Source organism: Sparus aurata, chromosome 17, assembly GCF_900880675.1.
Source record: "Sparus aurata chromosome 17, fSpaAur1.1, whole genome shotgun sequence".
Taxonomy (NCBI): domain Eukaryota; kingdom Metazoa; phylum Chordata; class Actinopteri; order Spariformes; family Sparidae; genus Sparus; species Sparus aurata.
Window position 1 is genome coordinate 29,355,196 of NC_044203.1, and position 23,463 is coordinate 29,378,658.

The 23,463-nt window shown below is 41.4% G+C and overlaps 2 protein-coding genes across 4 annotated transcripts; one reads left to right on the forward strand and one right to left on the reverse strand.

Moving 5' to 3' along the window:
- Window positions 1-9,584: 9,584 nt before the first annotated feature.
- On the reverse strand, window positions 9,585-15,511 carry LOC115566894 (NLR family CARD domain-containing protein 3-like). Of its 2 annotated transcripts, none has more exons than XM_030392949.1 (8): window positions 15,401-15,511; window positions 14,897-15,238; window positions 13,882-13,956; window positions 13,719-13,769; window positions 11,799-13,608; window positions 11,447-11,533; window positions 10,892-11,059; window positions 9,585-10,753 (listed from the first exon to the last, which is right to left on the reverse strand). In XM_030392949.1, the coding sequence occupies exons 2-8, from the start codon at window positions 15,222-15,224 to the stop codon at window positions 10,423-10,425; spliced, it is 2,850 nt and encodes a 949-aa protein (XP_030248809.1). In that variant the 5' UTR covers window positions 15,225-15,238; window positions 15,401-15,511; the 3' UTR covers window positions 9,585-10,422. The 2 variants fall into 2 exon arrangements, with proteins under 2 accessions (XP_030248809.1, XP_030248808.1); XM_030392948.1 differs by having other exon boundaries at window positions 13,719-13,772.
- Window positions 15,512-16,032: 521 nt separating this feature from the next.
- On the forward strand, window positions 16,033-23,370 carry LOC115566901 (sialic acid-binding Ig-like lectin 14). Of its 2 annotated transcripts, none has more exons than XM_030392959.1 (8): window positions 16,033-16,403; window positions 17,233-17,637; window positions 19,139-19,450; window positions 19,543-19,806; window positions 20,745-21,017; window positions 21,723-21,825; window positions 21,921-22,086; window positions 22,215-23,370. In XM_030392959.1, exons 1-8 carry the CDS (start codon window positions 16,199-16,201, stop codon window positions 22,368-22,370), a joined length of 1,884 nt encoding a protein of 627 aa, XP_030248819.1. In that variant the 5' UTR covers window positions 16,033-16,198; the 3' UTR covers window positions 22,371-23,370. The 2 variants fall into 2 exon arrangements, with proteins under 2 accessions (XP_030248819.1, XP_030248820.1); XM_030392960.1 differs by having other exon boundaries at window positions 17,236-17,637.
- Window positions 23,371-23,463: the final 93 nt, after the last annotated feature.

Sequence of the window (23,463 nt, forward strand, 5' to 3'; positions counted from 1 at the left end):
AAGCTGACAGATGAAAGATGTAGAGAGGAGCGAAGTTCCTCAAATGTTTTTGCACCTTTATTTTATTTCAACAGCCTGCAAGAGTTGACTTGAAAATCAGGAAGTCACACCCAGTAGAACATGGTTGTGACGTTGAAATGTGAGAGAGGTTTAAACAGTCCAAGTAGTCAGTGTTTGGACACATACAATAAAATAACATTGTCTGTTATACCAACCATTACAAATCTATGGTCTTGCCAACACTTTTGAATTGAATTTTCAATTAACAACAGAATCAAAAAGTAATTTAAAGAAATAAATAAATAATTACTATGAATAATCAGATAAAACTCAGCACTCAACTCTGAAGCGACCCTGATGTGCCACACACATTTAACACACTGTTCTCACCTCACTATGCAGAACACTGACAGCTTCAATTTATTTTAAATCACTTCTTAACTACTCACTGACTCTCAACCAACAAGAACAACACAATACATACAATGATTTCATTTTTTGGAATTTATATTTTCATAAACGTTACTGAAACACCACAATGCATCATGGAACATTAAGTCTGTTGATCGTTCAAGATCATTCTCTTCTTTGGAGAAAAAATGGACTCTTCTTTTCTGAAGCTTTGACAGTTTGAAACATGTCTGAGCTTCATGTTAGGCTCACTACTGCAAGTCAGCATCATATTCAAAGCCCCCCTGATGCCAGACCAGAGGGACTTACTAACTGACTGACTATGTGGTGTGTTTAGGTTGACCTGAAAAAAGAGTAACGTAACAACTTTTGTTTTGAAATAAGACAGATCCCTCCATGTTTTGTCATCTAAAGTAAGGATGTTGGCGTCACAATGCACAAAGCTTAACACAGAAGATCATCATTTCCTTTCTTCGAGGTGCTGTATCTTAGGCAACTGGACCTGTTTCAGTTTGTTGAAGATGTTTCACCTCTCATCCAAGAGGCTTCTTCAGTTCTAACTAACTGGAGAGGAGTTACATAAACTCTATGTGGGAGTGTCTTTACAGAGTCGTGAAGGAACATGTGAGCTCTGAGTTTCCACTTGTATGTTGTTGACCTGACCGGCCTTCATGCGGGTTGCAAGGGCTTATGTGAAATTTCCTTTCTTATCCTCACTATTATACGTGCCTAACTTATAATTCTCTGAAACAGGGAGCGCTGTGCTTTATTTTTATTGGTACTAAACTTTCATCTTGTGGTTTGCTGTTGTATGGTGAAACTCCTACCCAACAACAACATCGAGCCGTCTGGATGGGACAGGTCTCTACAGTGACGAGGTTGCTGTTTCCTAAGTCTTTTTACTCTGTGAGGTCATTTCTATTTTCTTTTTTCTGATGAAGGAAAAAAACAACTACGAGCCTACACTAGATGGCAGTATGATTATATTCAGTAACTCTGAGCAGGAGATGGTTTACTTTCCTCAAATGTCAGTATCTTCTGAGAGGTTGTTATTTCCTGATGCAGCTGACAGTGTTTTCTGTCCCTCGGTCTGTGGTGTCAATAACCCCTGAATAGAGTGTTAAGGGAGGTTAATAGGCTAATTTTTCCAAGTGCCAAATGCACTGTTGTCTCATATGCAAGACTTCATTAGGTGAAATTCTCATAAGAGCTATTATTTACCACTAAGGTCATTCAGAAAATCAGAAAAGGGATGATAGACTCAATCAGCTGAACACTGGCAGCTGTACCCATCATCAGTCCACAAGAGTAAAATCCGACCTGATGTACATGACTCCAGGCAGGCCATGGGATTATTATATTTCAATGGTATGTGGGCACTTAAGATTAAATGCATTGTTTAAACCACCTTGGATATTTTTAACCCTAATTACAAAAAGTGGCAAGACAGTTAGCTGTTATTCCCACTAAGATTCACAATATTTGAAATTAAATATGATTTTAAATGTTACCAGGTCATTTGACAGAATACTAAGAGAGCTGGACCAAGAATACATAATCGTCTTTTAAAATAATTGCCTAAATAACAGACTAAACACTAATAGCCAATAAAGCAAACAGCTCTAGAAAATAGCACATTCATCAAAACACTTTACATTTTTTAGTCTCCTGTAGGGCCGGGCAATATGGACTTCAGTCATATATTGTTCTTAAGAGGCTGAGTAATTTTTTTTAAGATCCGGCTTAAAGGGACAGTGTGTAATATATCAAGTATTTAGCGCCATCTAACTGTGAGGTTCTACATTGCAACACTCCTTTGTTCACCCCTCCCGTTCTGAAGACGTTGGAGACTTTATGGAAGCTACGGTGGCCCTGAGGGACAAGAAACTCATTTTCAAAATATGGACTCTTTCCCAGCAGCGTCGAGTATTTCTACTGATTCAAGTAATGAGGTAAAGATGTAGTTGGTTATTGTTATTGTTAGTGACGAGCTCCCTCTCAGTTGGGCAGTCAAGCTAGCTCTGAGCGAAAACACGTTTAGCCTTACTACGTAGTACCACGTAGTGCTTTGTGTCCCTCTCGGCAGTCCATAGTTTTTTTAAAACCGGAAAGACATGGCTGCCTCCATAAAGCTTGCCTGTGCTATGTATATTCAGATAGGTAATTCTTCGCTCAGGAGGATAAGTCAGATTGTTGGCAGAGGTAATTGTACACCAATGACGACTTACTTATGAACGAAGACGTTGATTTGAGTTAATAAATTAGTTTAATCGTTACACACTGTCCCTTTAATCTTGCACGCCAAAGCCACATTTGAGACGTCACAAGCACTTTGATTCAAACCGACTGTGATCAAAATAAGATGCAAAGACAGAGAGTACTATCCTGGTGAAAATATGCAGCTGATAAACATAGAATGATTTATAAATAGCTGGGCTGTGCATTCACTTTTTAAACAAAGCACTGGGGCTACGGAGGCTGAACATTTCGTAGCACAGACAACAGAACTGTAGCACGTGTATAGTGTCAACTCAATTGTAGTTTGAGAGTATTCAAATTGCTGTAGTTTAAAAAGTTGTCTGTAATGATCTGTCAAATGAATACAGTATATAAAAAAAACTGCAGATATAGTTTTTTAACATAATAAATTATTTATTAATATTATTATGTAGATAACATGGACAGAGAGAGAGAAAGAGAGACTTTGTTTGCGTTACAGATGTCTCGTGTATGAAACGATGTATCATCACTGCGCTGCATTTTTACAATCACATCAAAACTACCAAGTAGAGTAACGATGCTCAACGATTCAGCTCGCAAAAACAAACAGGCAAAGAAATTAAAACCTTGCACAAAAAGAATGCTCTGCAAATATAGTACAGGCCCGGTTTGCATGTAGCAGAGTGATGCAAACTGGTATACAATATAAACAGTATTGAATATAGAAGAATACATCTCCAGACTTTACCAGTATACCTTATAAAGATTATATACGGCCCAGACACTGTGCTAGTGCCTGAACCTCTGTGAAAAAACATTTTATGGAGACATTTATACAAACTAAAAGACATGTTTGGACTGTCATCAGTCACCATTGTCATATAAACAGGAAAACATAAAAACTAATAATTTATTGTACACCTCAATTTCATTAATAGACCCGAGACCTTTACATTTGTTATTTCTGTGAGACAGTCAGAGAGGTACTAATTCTTTGTAAGGGATTAAACACTGACAATATAACATCATCTTATGTGTAACTTTTACCTAAAACACAGACAGTGCTTTAGAAATCATCACATTATCAGATGAAACAAATTCCAACCAACGTAAAAACAGAGTTTCTCCACAAGACTCAAATAATGCCCTTTAAATTACTATTATATAAATACTGCACCTTATCCTCTGTGTTTTATTTTATTCTATTTCACTATACTGCCTCTCTTTTTATTCTATTGCTACTTAAGTAGTTGTATATAGTATTTTATTGTTTCTATCTATCTATCTATCTATCTATCTATCTATCTATCTATCTATCTATCTATCTATCTATCTAAATGTAACTTGAGCGTATTCAGTGGAGACTGCCTTCTGTGCATTTTTTCCAGTGCACCTCTCCTCTTCCAGATAGAAGTTATTTTCCCCAGAGTGATCTTCCTTCTTCCTCCTTTTCTTCTTGCTTTTCCAAATCACGCTGGCGTACAACACGTCGCTGCCTTCCTCATCCTGCTTCTCTGAGCTTTGATTGGCAACATGTTGATGACCTAGTTGAGCTTCTAGTTTATCTGACTGTCTCATCACATTGGTGTTGACATAAATATCCTCTTCAGACAAGAAAGACACCTGAAATAAAAATAAAACATCAGACGCACAGCTGGATTATGCCTACTTTAATACCCAATGTAGAAAATGGTCTTTACCTTATTTTCCATTTCACCTGTCATGCCTCGACTCATCACAGCTCTGCTGGCGTCACCTGTGCACTCACTCTTTGTAGGTTTTTGCCAAACAGCCCTGAAAAAAAGAAAGTGTTACACTCCGTCCAGCTTACATCGACATATTCATTTTAACTTTGGGTTGAGGGTGAGCTAGTCTTAATTTTGGACCCAAGTTCGTCAACGCGCAGAGCTGTTGAACCCAGAAAACTTAAACTGGTACTAACAAAAACTGATCTGAAGTCAGTATTTATGCTGGATTTAAAGCAGACATATAATGCTCATGCTTAGGCTTATTGTTTTATTTTGGGTTACTACTACAAAAGGTTTACATGCTTAAGTCCTTAAAAAACACATCTGTTCTGTCATAGTGTTCCTCCGCTGTCTGAAACACTAGTCGTTTTTAGACAGAGCACCAAGCCGCCAATTTGCCCGTCCTTTTGGCAGCTCGGTCCGCGGTTTTAGACAGAGGCCGGCAAATTGGGGGTCTGTTTTGGTCCGCCGATTTGCCGCCTCGGGGGTACACTTATTTCCGCCTCGCCTGCTATCTAAATCAGAGGCGTCAATGTGCTGGCCCCTGCTTAAGATGGGCGGAGGTGTCGATGACCTGCACTGTTGTGCGACCCACAGCCAGGGAGTTTTAAAACCAGGAAACAGCTGATCACAGCAGTCAGTCATTCGCTTCATCCACAGACATTAAGATGAGCAACTGGACAGCCGCTGAGATCCAGGAGATGCTAGCGTCTCCTCGGTCTCTGTAGCTGTTTGGTTGTGTTAGCTTGTTGTTGTGTCGGCAAGCTAGGGATGGTCGCTACTTTCAAATTAAAAGCCCCCCGCTAAGAACTCCAATGGGGTGCAATGTAAAGCTCTTATTTTGAAGACATATTCGTTGTCACTGTTCACAGCCCGACTTCATGCTTCACATCACGTCACGTGTTTACGCCTACCCCAGTGGCGGCTTTTGGAAAAGGAGGAATATTACGCCTCGGTTTTAGAAAGACAGGCCGGCACATTTCCGCTCTTACCTTGGAGAAAATGTGCTGCGTTTTCTATCTAAAAAAGGCCAGTGTTTTCTCTCCTGTCTCTTTAAGGCCCCTCCTCCTGAATGCCAAGTCTGCTCTGATTGGTCAGCTCACACACGCCTGGGCCAGCACCCTCAACAACAACAACAGAGCAGCTGTTCTAAATTAATTCTTAGATAAATTAGGGAAAAATATTGCTAAATGTGTGATATGGTGAAATCACACTTGTCACAAAGTTACAAAATTAAAGGTGAGACTACTGACGAGGCGTTTCAGGAGCAGTGTTTTCTGTCGGAGAGAGGAAGAAAAGAAAAAAACAAAAAAGCATAATAGGTCTCCTTTAACTTAACAACAGTAGCCCTGCTGCATATGGGTAGTCTGAATGTTCATAGTTTCCCGAGCTGTAACGTACCTGATAGCAACCAGTAGAGCACATACTAATGCTGCTGTTATACTGCCGGCTATGGCAACGAAGATTAGCAAAAGGACTCTGCGTGAACATTCTGTATGAGATTGAACAGAAGAATGTGGAAATTTGTCAGAAGTACAATATATTTGGTACTATTTGCAGTTTGACGTGAAGCATTCTTAGGGGGATATTAAACACAAAACACAGTGAAAAGCATCTGTTACACATAGTATATCGTGTATTAGTGGTAAAGTATAGTATTAGTATATCACAAATATGATGGATGTTAATACCAGATTAATTTCAAGAAATCCTGAGTTTCCGCACAAAGACCAACCGTGAGGCTCAAATCTGGAGATGAAAAATGTTGTAGTAGTTGATCCCAGGGAGTTGGAGCTGTTGCAGGACAAACGAAGAGCTCTCCCCTCTGGCTGACTCACAGCGATGATGCTCCTCAGACCTGAGATGTTTAGAGGCTCATTGCTGATTGCAAACCTGTCAGATTGATTGACAGGTGACCCATCCAAATACCACTGTAGAGCAGGAGGAGGATTCCCCACAGTCTCACAGGAACAGTTGAGCTGGTCTGCAGTTTGGGTGCAGTCATATGAGGGCAGGATCACTGGAGCGTCTGTAACAGATGTAGCAACACAGAATATTAGGCAAAGTTGCGCCAAGTTTGGTTAATGCAGATAACGTTTGCAATAGTACAAGGGTGTTAACATGGAGGTTGCTCCTTCTCAAGATGATGAATGTCTAGTAAAACCACATTTTGAGATGTTGCAGATTAATTTCACAGAGGAAATGAACACATGAACTCACAGGAAACATTAAGCGTCAAACGTTCGCTAGGGGCTGACTGAGAGCTGCCATCTTGTTTGTTGTAGACTGCAGTACAGGAGATTTCCTTTCCATGGTGAAGGCGAGAAGCAGTGAAGTTCAGAACAGAGGTCTGGACTTTAGTTCTGTCCACATTCTCCTGCAGTGACTCCTGAATGTGACCTAGGCTGGAAGTCCATGTCAGAGCTGGAGGATGAGACAGACAGGGAGCTGGAGCAGAGCACTTCAAACTCACTGAGGTTCCCTCCTTCACCTTCAGTGTGGACGGAGTCAGAGTCGGTGTGAGTGGAACATCTGGTGGGAAAGTACATTTGAACCAATCAATATACAAACAGCAATTATTACTCTCCATATTTATTGTATTTACAAATTGTTGTAATTGTAAATGGACTGTAAAACCTACCTGTGACTGAAATGTTAAACTTCTGATTAAAATTCAGTTTGACGTGGTCACATTCCAGTCTCATGTGAAATTCTTTGCTGTGCTCAGGTCTCATGTTGTTCAGGGTTGTGCTGCAGTCTTTTCTTTTTAAGTCTCCTTTCAGTTCTCCTTGTATTGTGCTTGATAGTGGTTTCCTGCTGTCGAACACAACAGTATTACGACCATATTTCCACAGTGCCTTACATGTTTCATCAAGAGATGAGTTATATGTGTCCTCTACGTCAAAGGAACAGGGGATGGTCACACAGGATCCACTTAGAACCTCTATTGACTTGGGCACAGTGACCTCAAACTTTCCGCACAGGGCACCTGGAACATTAAACACAAATCATGAGGAAGATAATTGACACCAGTGAGGCCATGTTACTGCTCGAATGCCTTTTGTTACCTGTATTGTTATCAGTCCATGCGGCATATAAAAGAACTCACCTTGCAGCAGAAAGCCAATGAGGAGGATATTCAGATCTCCGGTCATGTTTGTTCATCAGGAGAGGCAGAAGCTCAGTTTTTAAACAAGTCTGGAGATTCAGATAGAAAAGTTCACATGTTTGTTACATTTCAGCGCTTCAGTAACAGGTATTTTCAAAACAGTGTTGTACTTATTCGATTGACATGACTATCTTTTCAGTCTTTACCAAGATGGAAAAGCAACAACAATGGCATTTAAGGTGAACCACTTTTGAATTTAATCTCCATACAAATGATCTTTTGAGGGTTTCATACAATGCATTAGCAGCCAACACAAAGGAAAAAGAGTCATGGATAACTACTTTGATATAACTACTGGTAGACCAAAAGAATTTGATAGGTAGGTTGCAGTTTCTTGCAGCTATGAGAGACTTTTTCTTAAATCATGTTAATATTCATTCAAGGCTCAATATATGCAGGATGCTTCTATGTGATCCTGCTATAAGACAAAAGTTGTTCTTTCCACTTAAATGTTTCTGTGACAGAGGGGAACATTTTTTTTTTTCCTTTTTAAAGTATTTTTTTGGCCTTTATTGATAGTACAGCTGAAGATATGACAGGAAACAGGGTGAGAGAGAGGGGGAGTGACACGCAGCAAAGGGACCCGGGTAGGGAGTCGAACGCAGGTCTGCTGCAGAGTCTCGGCACATGGGACGCACGCTCTACCAACTGAGCTAAACGGTGCCCCATAGAGGGGAACATTAACTGATGAAACAAATATCTGTTTGCAATGTATTTCATAACATGTGAGTCACTGTGACAGGATGCTGCTCCAGAACATGAAATAATGATAAAAAGGCATAAAAACAGGAAGTTATATGCTGCAACAACCATGATACACATTTGATGTACTCCCTTGCTGTGTTTTTTTAATTATATGGTTAATACATTCAAGATAAGTCACACACATTGTAAAAAAAAAAAAATACAATCGACAGCCTTCTTAAACATTTAAAATTTCAAAGTAGAAATTATGCTCATCTCTCTATGATCATCTGTGACTTTATCTTGCTTTCCTTTCAAAATATCCAATTGCTTGATAGATCCAAAACCAAGCCAAACAAACTTAACTTTATTTTAAAAGATCTTGCTTTTTTCTTCTTAGATTTTGACCAGTTCGTATGTTTACTGTGGAAGTGACAATGACTTACTTGTTCATCAGGTCTGTTGTGCAGAAAGATGACGAGCAGAGACGAGTCTGGTTTTTTGTGAAGTCATTTGACATTTTCAGAGAGTTTGTAGGAATTGTTTTCAATGCAGATATTGCACAAGTGCAAGTGATGCGAGATCTTTGCAGCACATTTCACACCACAGAGCTACGTGTTTTTTTTTTCCTTCAGTATGATGAAGTAAAAAACTTGATGTCACCAAGTAACAGTGTTTTAAAAGTCATGAAAATAGCTCAATAAACAAAGTTAAATGAAAAATCGAACAGTTTTGTAACTTGATTTGTGATTTGGAATCAAACGATTAAATCTTCAATAAGACAGAGAGAAAAGATGTATTACAGACAGAGAAAAAAGCTGAATTGTGGACATCCACTAACACAATGACACAATGTCTGTAGTGCTATGCGTAAAATTAAAGCCAACACTAACATCTTATTGTGTTGGAATTTTTTTATGTCTCACTATATCAGAGCTTCCTAATAGGTAATTGTTTTTGGCCCTTGGCCCATCATTAAGTTTAATTTTTAGCCTATCAAGGGAAAAAGTGTGGAGACACTTGCTTTTTATGATCCATGCAAAAAGTTCTGCAAAGTCTGCACCACAGGGAGTTACTCTCTCACACAGAAAACGCTGCTGCTGCACTGCCTGAAATGCTTTTGGAACTTATGTGCATCACTATGTACCAGGCGTTATATAAATATATATGTATATATCTTTTATTAAATATATATATACACTTCAGTCAGTCAGCAGACGTACAGTTGTTACTGCTGTAGCAATATGTGGTAAATCTTACTTCATTTCAACATGTAATTTGTGTTGAGTTGTTTGAGGTTTCACAGTCCCCACTGCTGTACGTGTTAAAACAAGAATAACGATAAGAATTGCCAAATAAAACATTGTATTTTCCTTCAATATATATATCATTTGATCGGTGATGAAGGATTATTATTACACACATTTAAAGTTCAAAGTTGTATTTGGTGTTTGAATTACCAAATATACATAACATTTGTTTGTCAAAAAGTCTGATGGACAAAGATAATCCAGCATATTATCTCACATGACATCATTCAAGCTTGGGGTCACTTGAAATCCAGTCGGTTCTAGCACGTTGTTTGACCTCTTCTTATCAAACTGTTAAAAAACACTCCAATAACATAAATCAAAATGTATTAGGACTTATTAGGGATTCAGGAGTTGAAGTACAAGAAAGATCATACAAAGTATTCTCGACATCAATTGCATTCACAGAAATAATGAAGAATAAAAAACAACAAAAGTAACATTTTATTTAACTGTGTTTTACAGCTGAGGTCTCCACAGGACTGATTTGTTATTTTCTGCATGTTTCATGATGTTCAGTGGTTCAGAGTGTCTAACAGTGGCAAAAACCCCACTTGCCTAGGTTATTGCCACACAAGTACAGTAGAGGAACTGTGTCGCAGTATAGTGAAAATTGTGTTAAGCAATTAATTTCCATGGCCTGAAGCAAGAGGAGTGTACTGATGTGAAATTTTCAGTCCCACGCTTCTGGATCACATCATCATTTCAAAATCATGTCTGAGAGAATTCTCTTAAAATGTGTGAAATTCATAAAGACGGAGTTGCAAAATAAAAATCGGTAGACAAATACAGATTGAAGTCAGAATGTCGGTTAACCCATGGTGGCAGTTTCGAAAGCAACTTCAGAGAACACCCTACACCACACAATTTGCTCAATAGCTTAAGTTTCTCTTCCTGCACTCAGATCTGTTGAAGACTTGAGCAAGTTCACAATCTCTGTCTGGAGCTCCTTGGCCTTCTCTGCCTTCTCTCCTCTCTCCACCTGTTTTCCTGCCACCTGCAGCCCCTTCAGCACCGACTGCAGGGCGTCTGCATTCTTCACTGAGTCCATCTGGTCTCTGTCGGCCCGGATCTCCTCCACCCAGTCCAGGTAGGCCTGAAGCAATCCAAGGTCGTCCACAAAGTTTGCGATTATCCGGAGTCCTGGTCTGCATCGCTCCAGCTCCGTCAACCTCCTCTTCCCCACCTGTCCGATGTCGTTCCCAACAATGCTGATGAAGGAGATAACAACCAAGTTAGAGTTGTTACTGTTCATGGTGACAAGGCATTAACTCACACTAGATGGCAGTGCTTTAATACACTATGACATTGAGAACACTCAGCAGAAGTTGGTGTGTTTTAAACCTTACGTCAGCGTCTTCAGGGAGGTGTTTTTGCTGAGGCAGTTGACGATGTTTTCGGTTCCTCGCTCTGTGATGCCGGTGATGTCCAGATAGAGTTCCTCTACTGTGGTGTTGTACTCCAGAGCGTTCCAGAGCTCCATAACACCCTCTGGACCCAGGTTATTGCCACACATACTGCATATGAGAGTAGAAGAATTGGTTTGCAGTAACATACATATAGTTAAGTGTGTTGGGGGCGGAGCTGGGTCAGGGCACATGTAGGTCTTGAAAACTCTTCAGAAGAATTGAATTTAGTTCCCTCAAAGAAAAGCTTTTAAAATGTCAATTTCAGAAATCCATTGTGTTTGGATGGCTAACCCAAACTGTTTCGATGTAAGGGTTGGACAAAGAAACAGGGAACCAAACTTTGATATGCGGTTGTTAATATGTTTTGATTATACCATGACTTTCCATAATAAATAATCTGTCGCATATTACGACCAGTGTTCCCTCCATACCCCATGTGTGTATTTTTCAAAGTGGTGGTGTTATAGCTGTAACAAAAACTCTTTTGTGACTTACAACAGCTTTTTCACTTGGCACTCATTTGATTTCAGAACTTCAGATTCCAAAATAGCTGCTTGCTTATCCAGGCAGTTGTACCTCAAACTGAAAAAAAAAGCACAGAAAAACATTAGCTTGACAATGTGTTTCACCATCCATTTCCCAAAGGGAGCTGAGGTCGATCCCAGTATGCGTTTGGCTAGAGGCAGTGTTCACCCTGGAGAGCTTAGTAGTCTGTCACAGAGCTATACGTGACAGTCTCAAGCATGCAGACAAAGGGAGAAGATGCACACTCCACAGAGAAGGGCATTGGCCAGCCAGTAAGTTGAAACACAGCCTTTTTTTTAGCAAAATGAAATCAGTTACTCACTAGAGAGATTCACAGCGATGTAGGATTGGCCCCAGTCTGTTCAGTCCTCTGTTTCCGATGTTTGAGTAGCCTAAGTTGAGCTCCTGCAGCTTGTGTGGAGAGAACTGCAGAACATAGTGCATGGCTGCACAGTCCACGACTGTCAGCTTCATTTTAAACAGGTTGAGTTTCTTGATCTCTGGTGCTGCCATGCCTGTAGTTTCCTTCATATGGAACTCCATCAGACAGTGGAGAAGATTCAGGGCTGCATGGTTCTCGAGCTCCCTGCCCTTAAACTGGTCTTGGAACCACAGACCTAGCCTGGCAGGGATGGCTTCCCCTTGCTCCATGGGGGAGAGAACAAGGCCATCCAACTGACCTCCCAGTCGAGCTCGGAGCATTCCCATGAAGAAGCGTGTGAACATCTGGAGACTCTCCAGCTTGTCCATGCCGATGTTTGTGTTTTGCAGGGGTACAGCTGTGGAGGATGGCGGATGTTGCCCAAAGCACCAGAAGTCAAGAGCTTGGATTATGTCCTCCTGGCTGAAGACATTGATTGCACAGTAGAGGGCAGCCAAATGTTCTTGAACGGTCAAGTGAAAGAAAGAAAACATCTCCACTGTTTCCTCTTTGAGAGGCTGGAGGATGTGACAGAGAAAGGTGCTCTGGATATCAGCAGGTGTAACACTGTAGTTCTCCAGATCAGCTCTGTCGAACATGATCTTTTTCTGTAGAAGGCTTTCATAAGCCAGCTTTCCCAGGTTTGTCAGATGTTGCCTGGCGAGGGAGAGAACGTCAGATCTCGGGGTACTTCTCCCTGTACTCCCCTTCAGCGCATGGTGCTTGACTGCTGTGAACAGGTAGCAGAAGTAAACCTCGCTGACTGTCCTGGGCGGGTTCAGCTCCAGAGACTTTGAGTCACCAACATCTTGATTTTCTGCTGAGAAGAACTCAGCCATAGCGGTGCAGATGATGTAGCAATAAAGAGGGATGAAGGATAGCACGAAAAGATTGTCATTGTTCAAGATGTAATCGTAGACTTTTTCAGCCACTTCACTGTCTTTGTAGAACTTTGTGGTATATTCCTTCACCTGACTCTCCTCAAAGCCCAGCACCACGCAGCATCTCTGGAAGAAACGCTTGGGAGCTTCAGTGGATGGTCTTGTCGTGAGAATGACTGATGCCTCTGGTAGAAGACTTCCCTTGATTAAAGCCACCATCAGCTCTGAGACCGGCACCTTCGAACCAACGTCAATGTTTTTGTCTGGACTATTCCAGTCCAAAGGGAATTTAAACTCATCTAATCCATCCAAGATGAAGAGCAAAGAGCTTGGTGAGGAGAAAAGATCTGGTAGAGCTTCCTTCAGGTACCGGAACCGTTCCCCAAGCAGCTCCAATAAGCTCAGGGGTGCTTCAATCAGATTGAGCTCTCTGAAGCGCAGGTCAAAAACACAGGTGAATTCACGCATGTTCTTCCCAATCGCCCACTCATACATCAGTCTTTGTACTGCTACGCTCTTTCCGATACCAGCTATACCCTTCACTTTAACTCTTTTGGGAGGCCGTCCAGATGTTTCATTGGGGCTCAGTAGATGGCATGGCCGGATGCGCTGGCAGGCCTGATGGACGTAGATGCGAGCTCTTCTGCTCGCCAGGTCAAAGTACTCGTGTCTGCTGCCGTCAACTAGGTCGTCATCTTCTGTCACAAAAAGGTCAGTGTAGCGGATTTCGATGTGAGAAGCTGAGTTTGAAGCTACACCCTCACCCTCTGAGTAGCACTTTAACTGCTCTGTACGCCTCAGTAGGGTTGTTTTGTGGGCAGAAATGGGAACTGCAATGCAGGATAGGAAGATTAAATATATTGTCAAGATATTTGAGTTAGATTACTCCTCAGTTTTTGATAAGATTGAGATTTTCAGGTAACCTAAGATATCAACATACCTCGGAGGTTGGACAGCTTTACGCTCCTGGTGGGTCTCAGTTCTTCTTTAGCTGCTTAGCAAAGATCATTTCACTTGATACGTTCTCAAAACATGAAAACAAGGTATTTATCTATAAATAATATCATTAAAATCTAGTTTCTAATAAAATAATACATCCATACCTTTAACCTCAGCAGTCAGGGTGAATCCCTTGCTTTTTCCTTTGAACAGTTTAGCAATTGGTCCTTTCTTCTTCTCTGTGGATATCACAGTATTTGTATGTAGATGAGATCTTTTGATATACAGTATATATTACACAGTGTAATTTCAAGTTGGTTTGGATACCATGAGTTTGATATTCTTGTTTTTGCAGTGTCTACAGTTAGGCTAACAGCTCTATCAAACCCATAAAGATTTGCAGTATGTTGGGTCTCCCTGAGGCTTTACCAGAGTTTAGGTCTGCTTATCTTTATACTCCTGAGATTATAATGACATTGTTCTTATCCGTGAGGGACAATGACAAGAATTTGGAGAGGGAAAAATATCCTCATATTGCACAATCTAAGTCTAAGTGCAGGGCTGCTTTGAGCTAAATGCTAACATCAGCATGCTAATGTAATGCCAACACGCTCATGTTTTGCAGATATAATGGTTACCATGGTCACTATCTTAGCTTGGTAGCATGCTAACACACGCTTGATGGGATCATGGAAAGTATGTGTGTTAGTCCTGCAAGTATTTGGTCGTAAAGAAAAAAACATCACCGTCATTACAACCGCATGACGCAGCAATCTGTCCAACAACTGTCAAGTCATTTCACTCAAAACAAGAAAGGTCAGCCAGCAAGTGAGGCGAGAGAGGAAGTCAGGGGATTCACCAGGACAGAACCATGTTGGTAAGCATGACGGCTGAAAAGCTTATCAAAGCTGACCTAAATATTGTTTTTACACTCCTTTTTTGCCAACATCAATGAAAGGTTCCTTATCAAGACATCACAGTTTGAACCCTGTTAATCATTTTCTTACACCTTTATTACTCAGGCAGTAAAACTTGTCTTGTCTTTAGCTCCTGTCGTGCAGTTTGCAGTGCCCAGTTTTGTGCAACAACATTGTTCACCTTTCTTTTAACTTTAAATGCACGTTTTAATATGAATACTTACAGTTCACAGTCATCACCAGTACATTAAAGCAACCTCACCTTCCACTGTCACGGCTGTAGGTGCTGGCTTACTGGCGGCATCATTCCTGCAGTGTCTCTCCACCCAGACCTGCAGATCTCTGCAGTAATAATCCTGCACCTCCTTCAGCACCTGCAGGAACTTCTGGCTGCTCTCCTCGGTGCCGCAAACCGTCTCTAAAGCCTGGGCCACAGCATTGGAAGGTAACTTCTCCAGCAGAGAAAGGTAGTGGGCAGAGGAAAGCACCTGATCATCACGCAGCCATCGCAGCAACGGTGCTGGGTGGTCACTAGTCCAGTTCAGCAGCAGGTCCCTCTGAGACCGCAGCAGTTGTTGAGCTGAGGTCATGGCTTCAGAAAATACTGTCAGGAGAAATGCTGCCACTTAATGGTCTCTTGTAGTATCTTAACTTTGAACTCTGTGGGCTTTTCAGTTCTCACACCCACATTCAGAAAACGACAGTACCACAAATCAAGAGGGAATTCTGCACAAATTCTACCATGCTCATTGATTTTAATGCTTACCTTACAGTCGTGTCTTAGTGATATGTTCTGTGTGTCCTTCCCTTCAAGTCTTGTTTTGCTGTTACAGCTGTGAGCGTTGGCAGAGAAGCTGTTTGTGTTATGTCTTAAGGTGCAGCGAGGCGGAGTGCAATGACTTCCGCAGCAATTCAAACAGCTTTTCAAAGGGTCCATGGTTCAAGTCTTTGTCCCTGCCTCTCAATCCATCGGTTTTGTTTGATCTCTCAGAAACATGCCAAGAAAAATATGAAACCCTTACATACTTTCAAAACAAATTGTGACTGCAAAAATTCAATGCAATGCTGAAAAATTAAAACAGACAATTACAGTCATAGATTTGTATACATTTCTTAAACTCTTTTGTATAAATACAAAAGTTCTGGCATGACCTTCTCACACTGATGGATATTTATTATCGACAGAACATTATCGGCGTCATGTGGAGACATCAATAATTAATCTGCTTTATTCAACTTTCTTTGGAACTTTTATCTCCGTCACTTTTATCACGCTGTTGGAGGTTTGGTAAGTACGGTCTGCGTAGACTGCGGGAATCAGAGATGAGCACATTTAGCTGCTGAAGCCTTTGAGGAAATGGTCAGCAGCATGAGGATGACTCAACCATTGTCATGGGTTGTCTCGCACATTCTTGCTGAGGTCTTTCTTTCCCTATAACAGACAATCCCTACTTCCACCGCCTGAATTTGCATGTGAAACTTATGACATGGTCCAATAAGTGTACAGTTGTAAAACTACTAACCAGTGCTGATTAAAAGAAAAATTCACATTTTGAGCTATGTAATGAATGAATGTAATAAAGACAGATATTTTGAAGATTTTGGAAGGGGATACATTAAAGTGAAGTCACAGCACCTCGACAACAATGAAACACTCCAACTTCCCCTTCTTTGCTCTTCTCGTCATCCTTCCCTCTGTCTGTGCCGGCAGAGCAGAGCTGCAGTCATGCATGTGGACACTGTCTTTCTTGTGTGTCCTCTGATTTTTGGTGAGTAATTTAATCCTTTTCTAACTCTTAAAAATGCATTAGCCTCAGATTCCTCCATGGATTCTAAGGCTATTTATTATTCAGTCTTATTAAGCCTGTTATATTATAACTTCTCATCTCTGATATTGCTATTATCTTTATCTATTCCTGTAAGAAAAGGAGAAATTGTTGGTTTTTTTTGTATTGTTTCTGGGGGGTTTTTTGTCTGTGAATGCTTCCTGCAGAATGCACTATACTGGAGGATTACATTATATTCACAAAAAAAGGATCATTTCTGTTACATTATTAATTATATGATCATGTATTTACCCGATGCAGTTAATGACTGTGACAATAAAAGCAAAAGTGTGCAAAAATCTAGATAAATGTGGTTTTAAAATATTTAAAACATCATGTCCACTGAGTTAAAAACCAAGTGCAGTAGATTTTCCAGAGCCAAAGGTGCAGATGCCCTCTTCCCTTTTCTAAATATACATCTGTTGCGAAATTTACCCCGGTCATATTGTGTATTTGCAGACAGTGCTGCCAAAACAGCGGGTCAGTGGAATGTTTTCTTTACGATGACCTTTCTAGAAGACCTCAAAGGATAAATTCAGCCACACCGCCGTGATTAGAAGTCAATGCTGGAACAGAGACATTTAAATTGGGCGTGCACACGGAGGGAAAAGTCTTTGGTTTCATAGAGATCAAGTTAAAACAAACAAAAAAAAGACGTAATCATCACAGCTATGAGACTTGATTGATAGCTGTCTCCTGTGATTTAACCCTGAACCCAGAACGAGCCATTTATGCATCATATCATGTGTATTCTTTCTGTTCTGCATCACAGCAGCAGCCTTGTGGAGGGGCGTCCAGGCCGTCTCTCCTGTCCCCTCAGTCCCTGACCGTGTCCAAGCTCTTGTGGGCTCCTGTGTGGTGATCCCCTGCTCTTTCACTCCTCCCGCTCCTCATCCTCTCTGGGGCAGAAAGGAGAGGGTGGACGTCCGGCTGAGGTTCAGAGGTGGCGGCCACCTGTTCCCTCTCCGCAGCACAGCTTTTAACAGCGAGGACAGAGATCAAGTGAGCAGGGATTTCCAAGGCCGGACGTCCCTCTTTGGGCGAATCGCAGATGGAGACTGCTCAGTGAAGATCGAAAGGATCAGCCAGGACGACTCGCGGGTGTTTGAGATCGCTCTGAAGAAAAGTGATGACTTACTTTGGGGGAAGCCAAGGAGGCTCAGTTTGGATGTTGTAGGTGAGTGGGGGAGTCCATACACTGCCTCTTTAATCTCCTATACAGGTGTTTGTTTGTTAATGTTTAACAACCAGATAATGTCTGTCCAGCATTAAGGATGTGGAAACATAATCACCATACAGTAAAGAATCTCCGAAGCATGACTAAGTGCATACAAAAAAACCCAAAAGATAAGAATACATTTTATTGCATATTGATGTGCAGAAGTGCATGAAGTGTAGCTATGTCTTCCTTCAGGTCAGCAGTTTGCCAAGAATAACAGTAAAAACTAGGGGTGGTTAATAAGCCCAATTTCCCGATTCGATTCAATTCCGATTATTGAAGTCTCGATTCGTTTCCAAATCGATTTTCGATTATTAACGATTATCGATTCGATTTTCAATTATTAACAATTATTGACCTTCCATTTAACATCAGTCAGCTGCTGAATTATTTTACTTCTCTTCTGAGTAACACCTTACAGCACCTTCAATATTGTATAGTGTAACTGTAATATCCAAATTATTATTTTTTACTTTGTTTTGAAATGTAGTCTTTCACTGTTAAAAGAAAGCTGCCAAGCTCAGCAGCCGGACTCATGTTAGAAGCATTGTTGGTGACGAGAAGCAAGGCGTGTTTCTCTATTCCCCACTCGTCTGCCATTGCTTTGAGAAACTCACACATATTTGCGCTTGTGTGGCTATCATCCATTGCTCTCGTCTGAAGTACGTAGGACATTAGCTTCCATTAACTGCTGACATAATGAGCTGTAACGGTCACGTATGAGCCTGTAGCTCTGGATGTCCAGGCATCGCAGGTTATTGCTACCCTGTGAGCAGAGTTGAGGGACTCTTGCACGGAAAGCTTTGTCTCCTTGTAAAGATTTGGAATCGATTTAAGTGTGAAAAAGCTCCGGGATGGAATAACATATCTTGGCTCCAGACTGTGGACCATGTAGCGGAAGCCAGTAAGAGGAGGACTCCATTTGTATTACAATTTAAAAAAAATAAATAAAAATAAATAAATAATATATATATTTTATTTTTTTTGAAAATCGATCTTTGGAAATGTAATAATCGATTCATAATCGTCAATATTATAATCGCGATTAATCGTTAATCGATTTTTTTCACCATCCCTTGTACAAACATGCAACAATTTTTATATTCGGTGAGCAATAATAATCAACCTTTTTAAGTCCTTTTTACAAATTAAGATTATGAAAAAAAAAACATTTCGGAAAACAACCCTATAAAAGAAGAGAAAGAGGATTGTCAGATCATCCACCTCGCATATTTTGGTTCATAAACCTACATGGAAATCTGGGACAGATAACTCATAATGTCAGATTAGTAACAGATTTCTCTGGGTTTGAACATTGTTGGAAACGTTTAGGATTATAACAAAACATCTGACAGAGGTCCAGCCCTGTTTAGACTTTAATGCAGAAATGTTACGTGTTGTTTTCTTTCCCACATCAGCAACACAACAGAGTAATGATGGAGGTTTATCTCACTGACAGACACTCCCGAGGCTCCTGTCATCAGCGGCATGTTGGCAGCCACCGAGGGACAGCTGGTCACCCTCAACTGCTCCGTCAGCTATCACTGCCCCTCCAGACCTCCAGCCCTGCAGTGGTTCTGGGAGCGAGGGGCCCAGCCGAACGTCACCGAGCCTGGGGCGGCGCAGACACTCCACCCAGAGCCCCACAGGCCGATGTTGCTGGCCTCCGTGTCCTTCACCGTGTCACACAAGGTGAAACCCAAGCTCAGATGTGAAGTCAGCCACCCTGGAAGAAAGGCACTGGCCACCTCGAGGGATCTGCATGTGACATGTGAGCACAGTTTTGACACATATCTTTGAGTTCATTGCCTCAGTTTAATCTGAAATCATATTATTATTTTTGTTCTTTTTTGTGCTTTCTAGTTTCCCCAAAAGATGTGATGGTCCAGGTCCAGTCCCTGATGGTGCAGGAGGGGAGCAGCGCCTTGTTGGTCTGTACATGTAAAGCCGACCCGCCGGCGTCCGAGTACCGCTGGTCCTACACTCAGCACGGCCGCACGGTGCACCTCCACCAACGCACACACTCAATCCGGGTGTACAACGTGACCCGAGACATGAGGGTCCGCTGCACAGCACAGAACCTGATTGGTCGTGGGGAGTCCCGTCCCACGCCGCTGAACATACAATGTAATCCTGCTTCCTGCAGACTTGCCTCCAATGACTTAACTCCATGTTTGGAATGTCTGACCAAGAGCTTCACCGGCTTATGTTTGATTTTGAAGTGTCAGCTTTGTTTCAGCTGTCGTGTTCTCTGTCACATCTCTAACTACACCCAACAGTGACGTCACAGTTAACTGACCAGGGCTGCAGCTAACCTTTATTGTCATTATCCATTTGTCTGTTAATCATTTTCTAGACGAGTCGAGTCGTCGTTTGGTCTTTAAGATACGGATCTGTGTGTCCCAACGCCCAGGACGACGTCCTCATATTCCTTGTCTTGTCTGTCATGGGGGACGAAACAAAAATAGGCCTACTAACAATTTTTTTTTTTAAACAATGAATTCAAATAGTTGGCAATAATATAAGAATAATACATAGCTGACAACTATTAATGAGATGTGAAGATGTTTGGTTCTCTTATTTTGTTATTTAATTCCCCCTTTTTTGGATTTAAAGGTAGCCGCATTTTCACTGGAGAAGGGATTTGAGGGAACATTTAACATCTACAGAGCTACGCTTACTCACTGAAAACTGATAAAAACTGTAGACAGGAGGAGTGATACGGCTCTGTAGAGTAAATATGAAGCTGCTCCAAACAGCTAGGGGGGTTTCTGGTTCTGCCCAAGAAATAGTCTGGTACCTCACTCCCCTGAGAGAAAAAGATTAAACAAACAAACTTTCCATCTTAAGATTACAATCACATAAATCTCTCCCTCATTTTTCACACTGCCCCTCTCATCATCTGGAAACCCTTTGTTTTGTATAGCCACAGACTGATCGTGAAACTATTATATGATGCAAAAGTCATTTATGATTCAAAGAAGATAAAGAATATTAAGTGTACTGAGCTCAACTGTTTCTGACAGAGTCTGAATGTGCCCTCTGTCTCTCTCTCTCTCCTGCAGACAAACCGCTCATCCTCACACTCTCCTCCTCGTGCGTGCTGGAGGATTCGGAGGTGCTGTGTCGCTGTTCGGTCGACTCCAACCCCAAAGCGGCAGTCACCTGGAGCGTAAACGGGACCGTTCCGCCTCATGATATCAACGTGTCGGTGTCATCTCAGCCTGGCGTGCTGACAGCCACTCTGAGGGGCCGCATGGACGAACCCCAGACGGTGATCTGCTTCGCTTTCAACGCCCTGGGAAATGACTCCCTGATGCTCCTGCAGGGAGGAGAAGGTGTGTTTCAAAGCACTAAAAAAGGACAATAACGCTGCCTCTTGATTGAGTTCAGTCACTCTGATGTGGGGTGAAGCTGAAACATCTGTGCAAAACGCCTGCAGCTGGAAGAGAATAGGCTGCAGAATTAATTAGGAAATGCTGCAAAGAAAACCTGATGCTGTTGTTCGTCTACTGAACCATACTCTGTGATTACTTCAGTCCATTTATATTGCTTCATAATGCAGTGCTTAGAACAATGTGTTTTTTTTCAAAACCTTCAAAAAATTCTTATAATATAGATGATATATTATATAATATCTAAGTGAAGCCAAGAGACAAGCAATATGTCTGAAAGGCCTCAACTTAAACTGTAATCCACGTTGTTCCAGCCACGGCAGGGAGGGAAAAGTGTGATTATTACAAACCAAAATTTGGAAAATGTTTGTTGAATCAAAATTAAACACAGAATACCCTTTCATACCCAATCATGATACCATCACCTGTCATCAGTGAACCTGTCTGCCTGTCTACAGGTGTTTAATGAGTGTTCCACAACTTCCCCAGTCTTCTGTTGCCCCTGTATAAACTTCTTTAAAACCTATTGATGGCATCAAATTCAAAATATGTGTATATTTACAAAATGCATGAGGCCGATGAGGTAAAACGTTACATCTATTGTCTGTGCACTGCTGATCCGTGGCTGCTCTTTTCATCCGTGCACAGAGACGGCACTGTTGCTGTGGTTGGTGATTCCCGCTGCAGCCGTCTGCCTGGTCGTGTTCCTTCTGTCTCTCCTTTTCTACTGCTGCCGAAAGAGAGCTGGAAAGTATGTGAAGCACTTCTGCCTTTTTTAAAATGCTCACACAAATCGCCACACTTGCTCGTGAGGTGAGGTTCACGTCCCTGTTCTGCTCCCCTCAGACACGTCCTGAGGAGAAGCCCAGCTGTGTACCCTGGAGGCCTGGGGATTTATCAGGACCGGACGCCGCTCTACATTAACTGCACAGAAGTGACTCACATCTACACCAACGGCAGCTACCAACTCGTGTACCAGAACTGCACGCCTCTTTTTGTTCATACTAAGCAGGTATTTGATTATCCCGATCTGTGAGTGCAGGGTATGTCCTTGGCAACAGAGGGCATTGCACAGACAAAAACCCCTCATTCCCAAATTTGAGGATTAGCAACATCTGTCCCTTTTTTTTTTCCCCCCAGATCCGTCCAATGGGCCGAAGAGGTGGTGAGAGAAGAAGAGGTGGAGGTGAGGGTGCAGGAATAGACAGACAAGCGGGTTTGGGAGTGAGGCGCACAAGAGAGGTGCAAAGTGATGCGAGCGACGCAGACACGGCGATCTACCTGGAGATCCTCTGAGCTCACCGTGGAGAAAACACCCGTCTCATTAGACTTCATATGCATTCATACTGATTGTAATGCATTGTGTATGTAACTCACAGCTGTTGTATATATTGTACATGCATATCTTTGTGTCCGAAGCATTTCACAACCGTGCACTATGTCATCTGTGGTCTATCTATATAATCTCCATATTGAACAATTTCCGTGTGGGCCTGTGACCTACATCTGTGCTCCTTTTTTTATATAAAAGATGAAAATGTTTGATAAAAGAGGTTTCCCACCATTTCTTCTTGTGTCAGTAAGATACATACAAGCACAGATCCTCATATTTCATTTCATGGCGACCGTCCACTGCTCCAAATGGATTTGTAACAGCAGCTGCAGCATGTCGAACACAAACTTATCCTCAGGCGGAGTTTAAAGTTCCTATGCAGGGAGAAAGATTGCAGCTGAAGCTATAATGTATTTTTAATCAATTTATTACATAAGTGAGAAAGTGTATCATGCTCACGAGAGAAAACGCAGACATTTTACTGCAGGAAGAGCACAGGTGTCATTAGAAACAAGAAAAAAAAAGGTAATAAAACAGGAAAATTCACTCTCGGCCCATCTATCTATCTTACTTACTTAATCAGCTGATGCATGAATGCTTTGTTAAAAAATTACATCGTTGACATTTAAATGTTTTGTAAACTGCATCGACGCACACAGACTATACATATGCACACTGTTGTAATGTAATGAATTTATTAATATTTGGTTTATGTGTCTTGTCTAGTTTGTCTCTAGTGCTGTTGTAATACCTAATTTCACTTCTAAGGATTACTTCCCTGTTGACTGATTTCTAGAGCTAAAACAAGAACATGAAGTGTTTCATTTTCACAGTTAAGGTCAAGTCAGGATTGCAAGAAATTCAGCAATTAATACTAACCCTAACCCTAACCCTACACCTACACATTTCCTGGTGTGAGATATCAAAGATGTCTGCCACGAAAAGGGCTTTATTGAAAGGTTTCTAATTAAAAAAAAGAAAAGAAAAATGTGTCTATAACAGAAAACATGTCATTGTCAAAGCGTCGTTCTTACAAGAGAGGGAACACCTGACCAA

What these genes read in the sequence shown, in the direction of transcription:
- LOC115566894 (XM_030392948.1), bottom strand. Translation starts at nt 15,224, where the DNA reads ATGACCTCAGCTCAACAACTGCTGCGGTCTCAGAGGGACCTGCTGCTG. An exon ending in CATCGCTGTGAATCTCTCTA is followed by an intron (nt 11,534 to 11,798) that starts GTGAGTAACTGA and finishes TTTTTTTTTCAG; the next exon opens with TTTGAGGTACAACTGCCTGG. An exon ending in TGCCAAGTGAAAAAGCTGTT is followed by an intron (nt 11,060 to 11,446) that starts GTAAGTCACAAA and finishes TCTCATATGCAG; the next exon opens with TATGTGTGGCAATAACCTGG.
- LOC115566901 (XM_030392959.1), top strand. Translation starts at nt 16,199, where the DNA reads ATGAATGAATGTAATAAAGACAGATATTTTGAAGATTTTGGAAGGGGA. An exon ending in GAGGGATCTGCATGTGACAT is followed by an intron (nt 19,451 to 19,542) that starts GTGAGCACAGTT and finishes TGTGCTTTCTAG; the next exon opens with TTTCCCCAAAAGATGTGATG. An exon ending in TTTTTGTTCATACTAAGCAG is followed by an intron (nt 22,087 to 22,214) that starts GTATTTGATTAT and finishes TTTTCCCCCCAG; the next exon opens with ATCCGTCCAATGGGCCGAAG.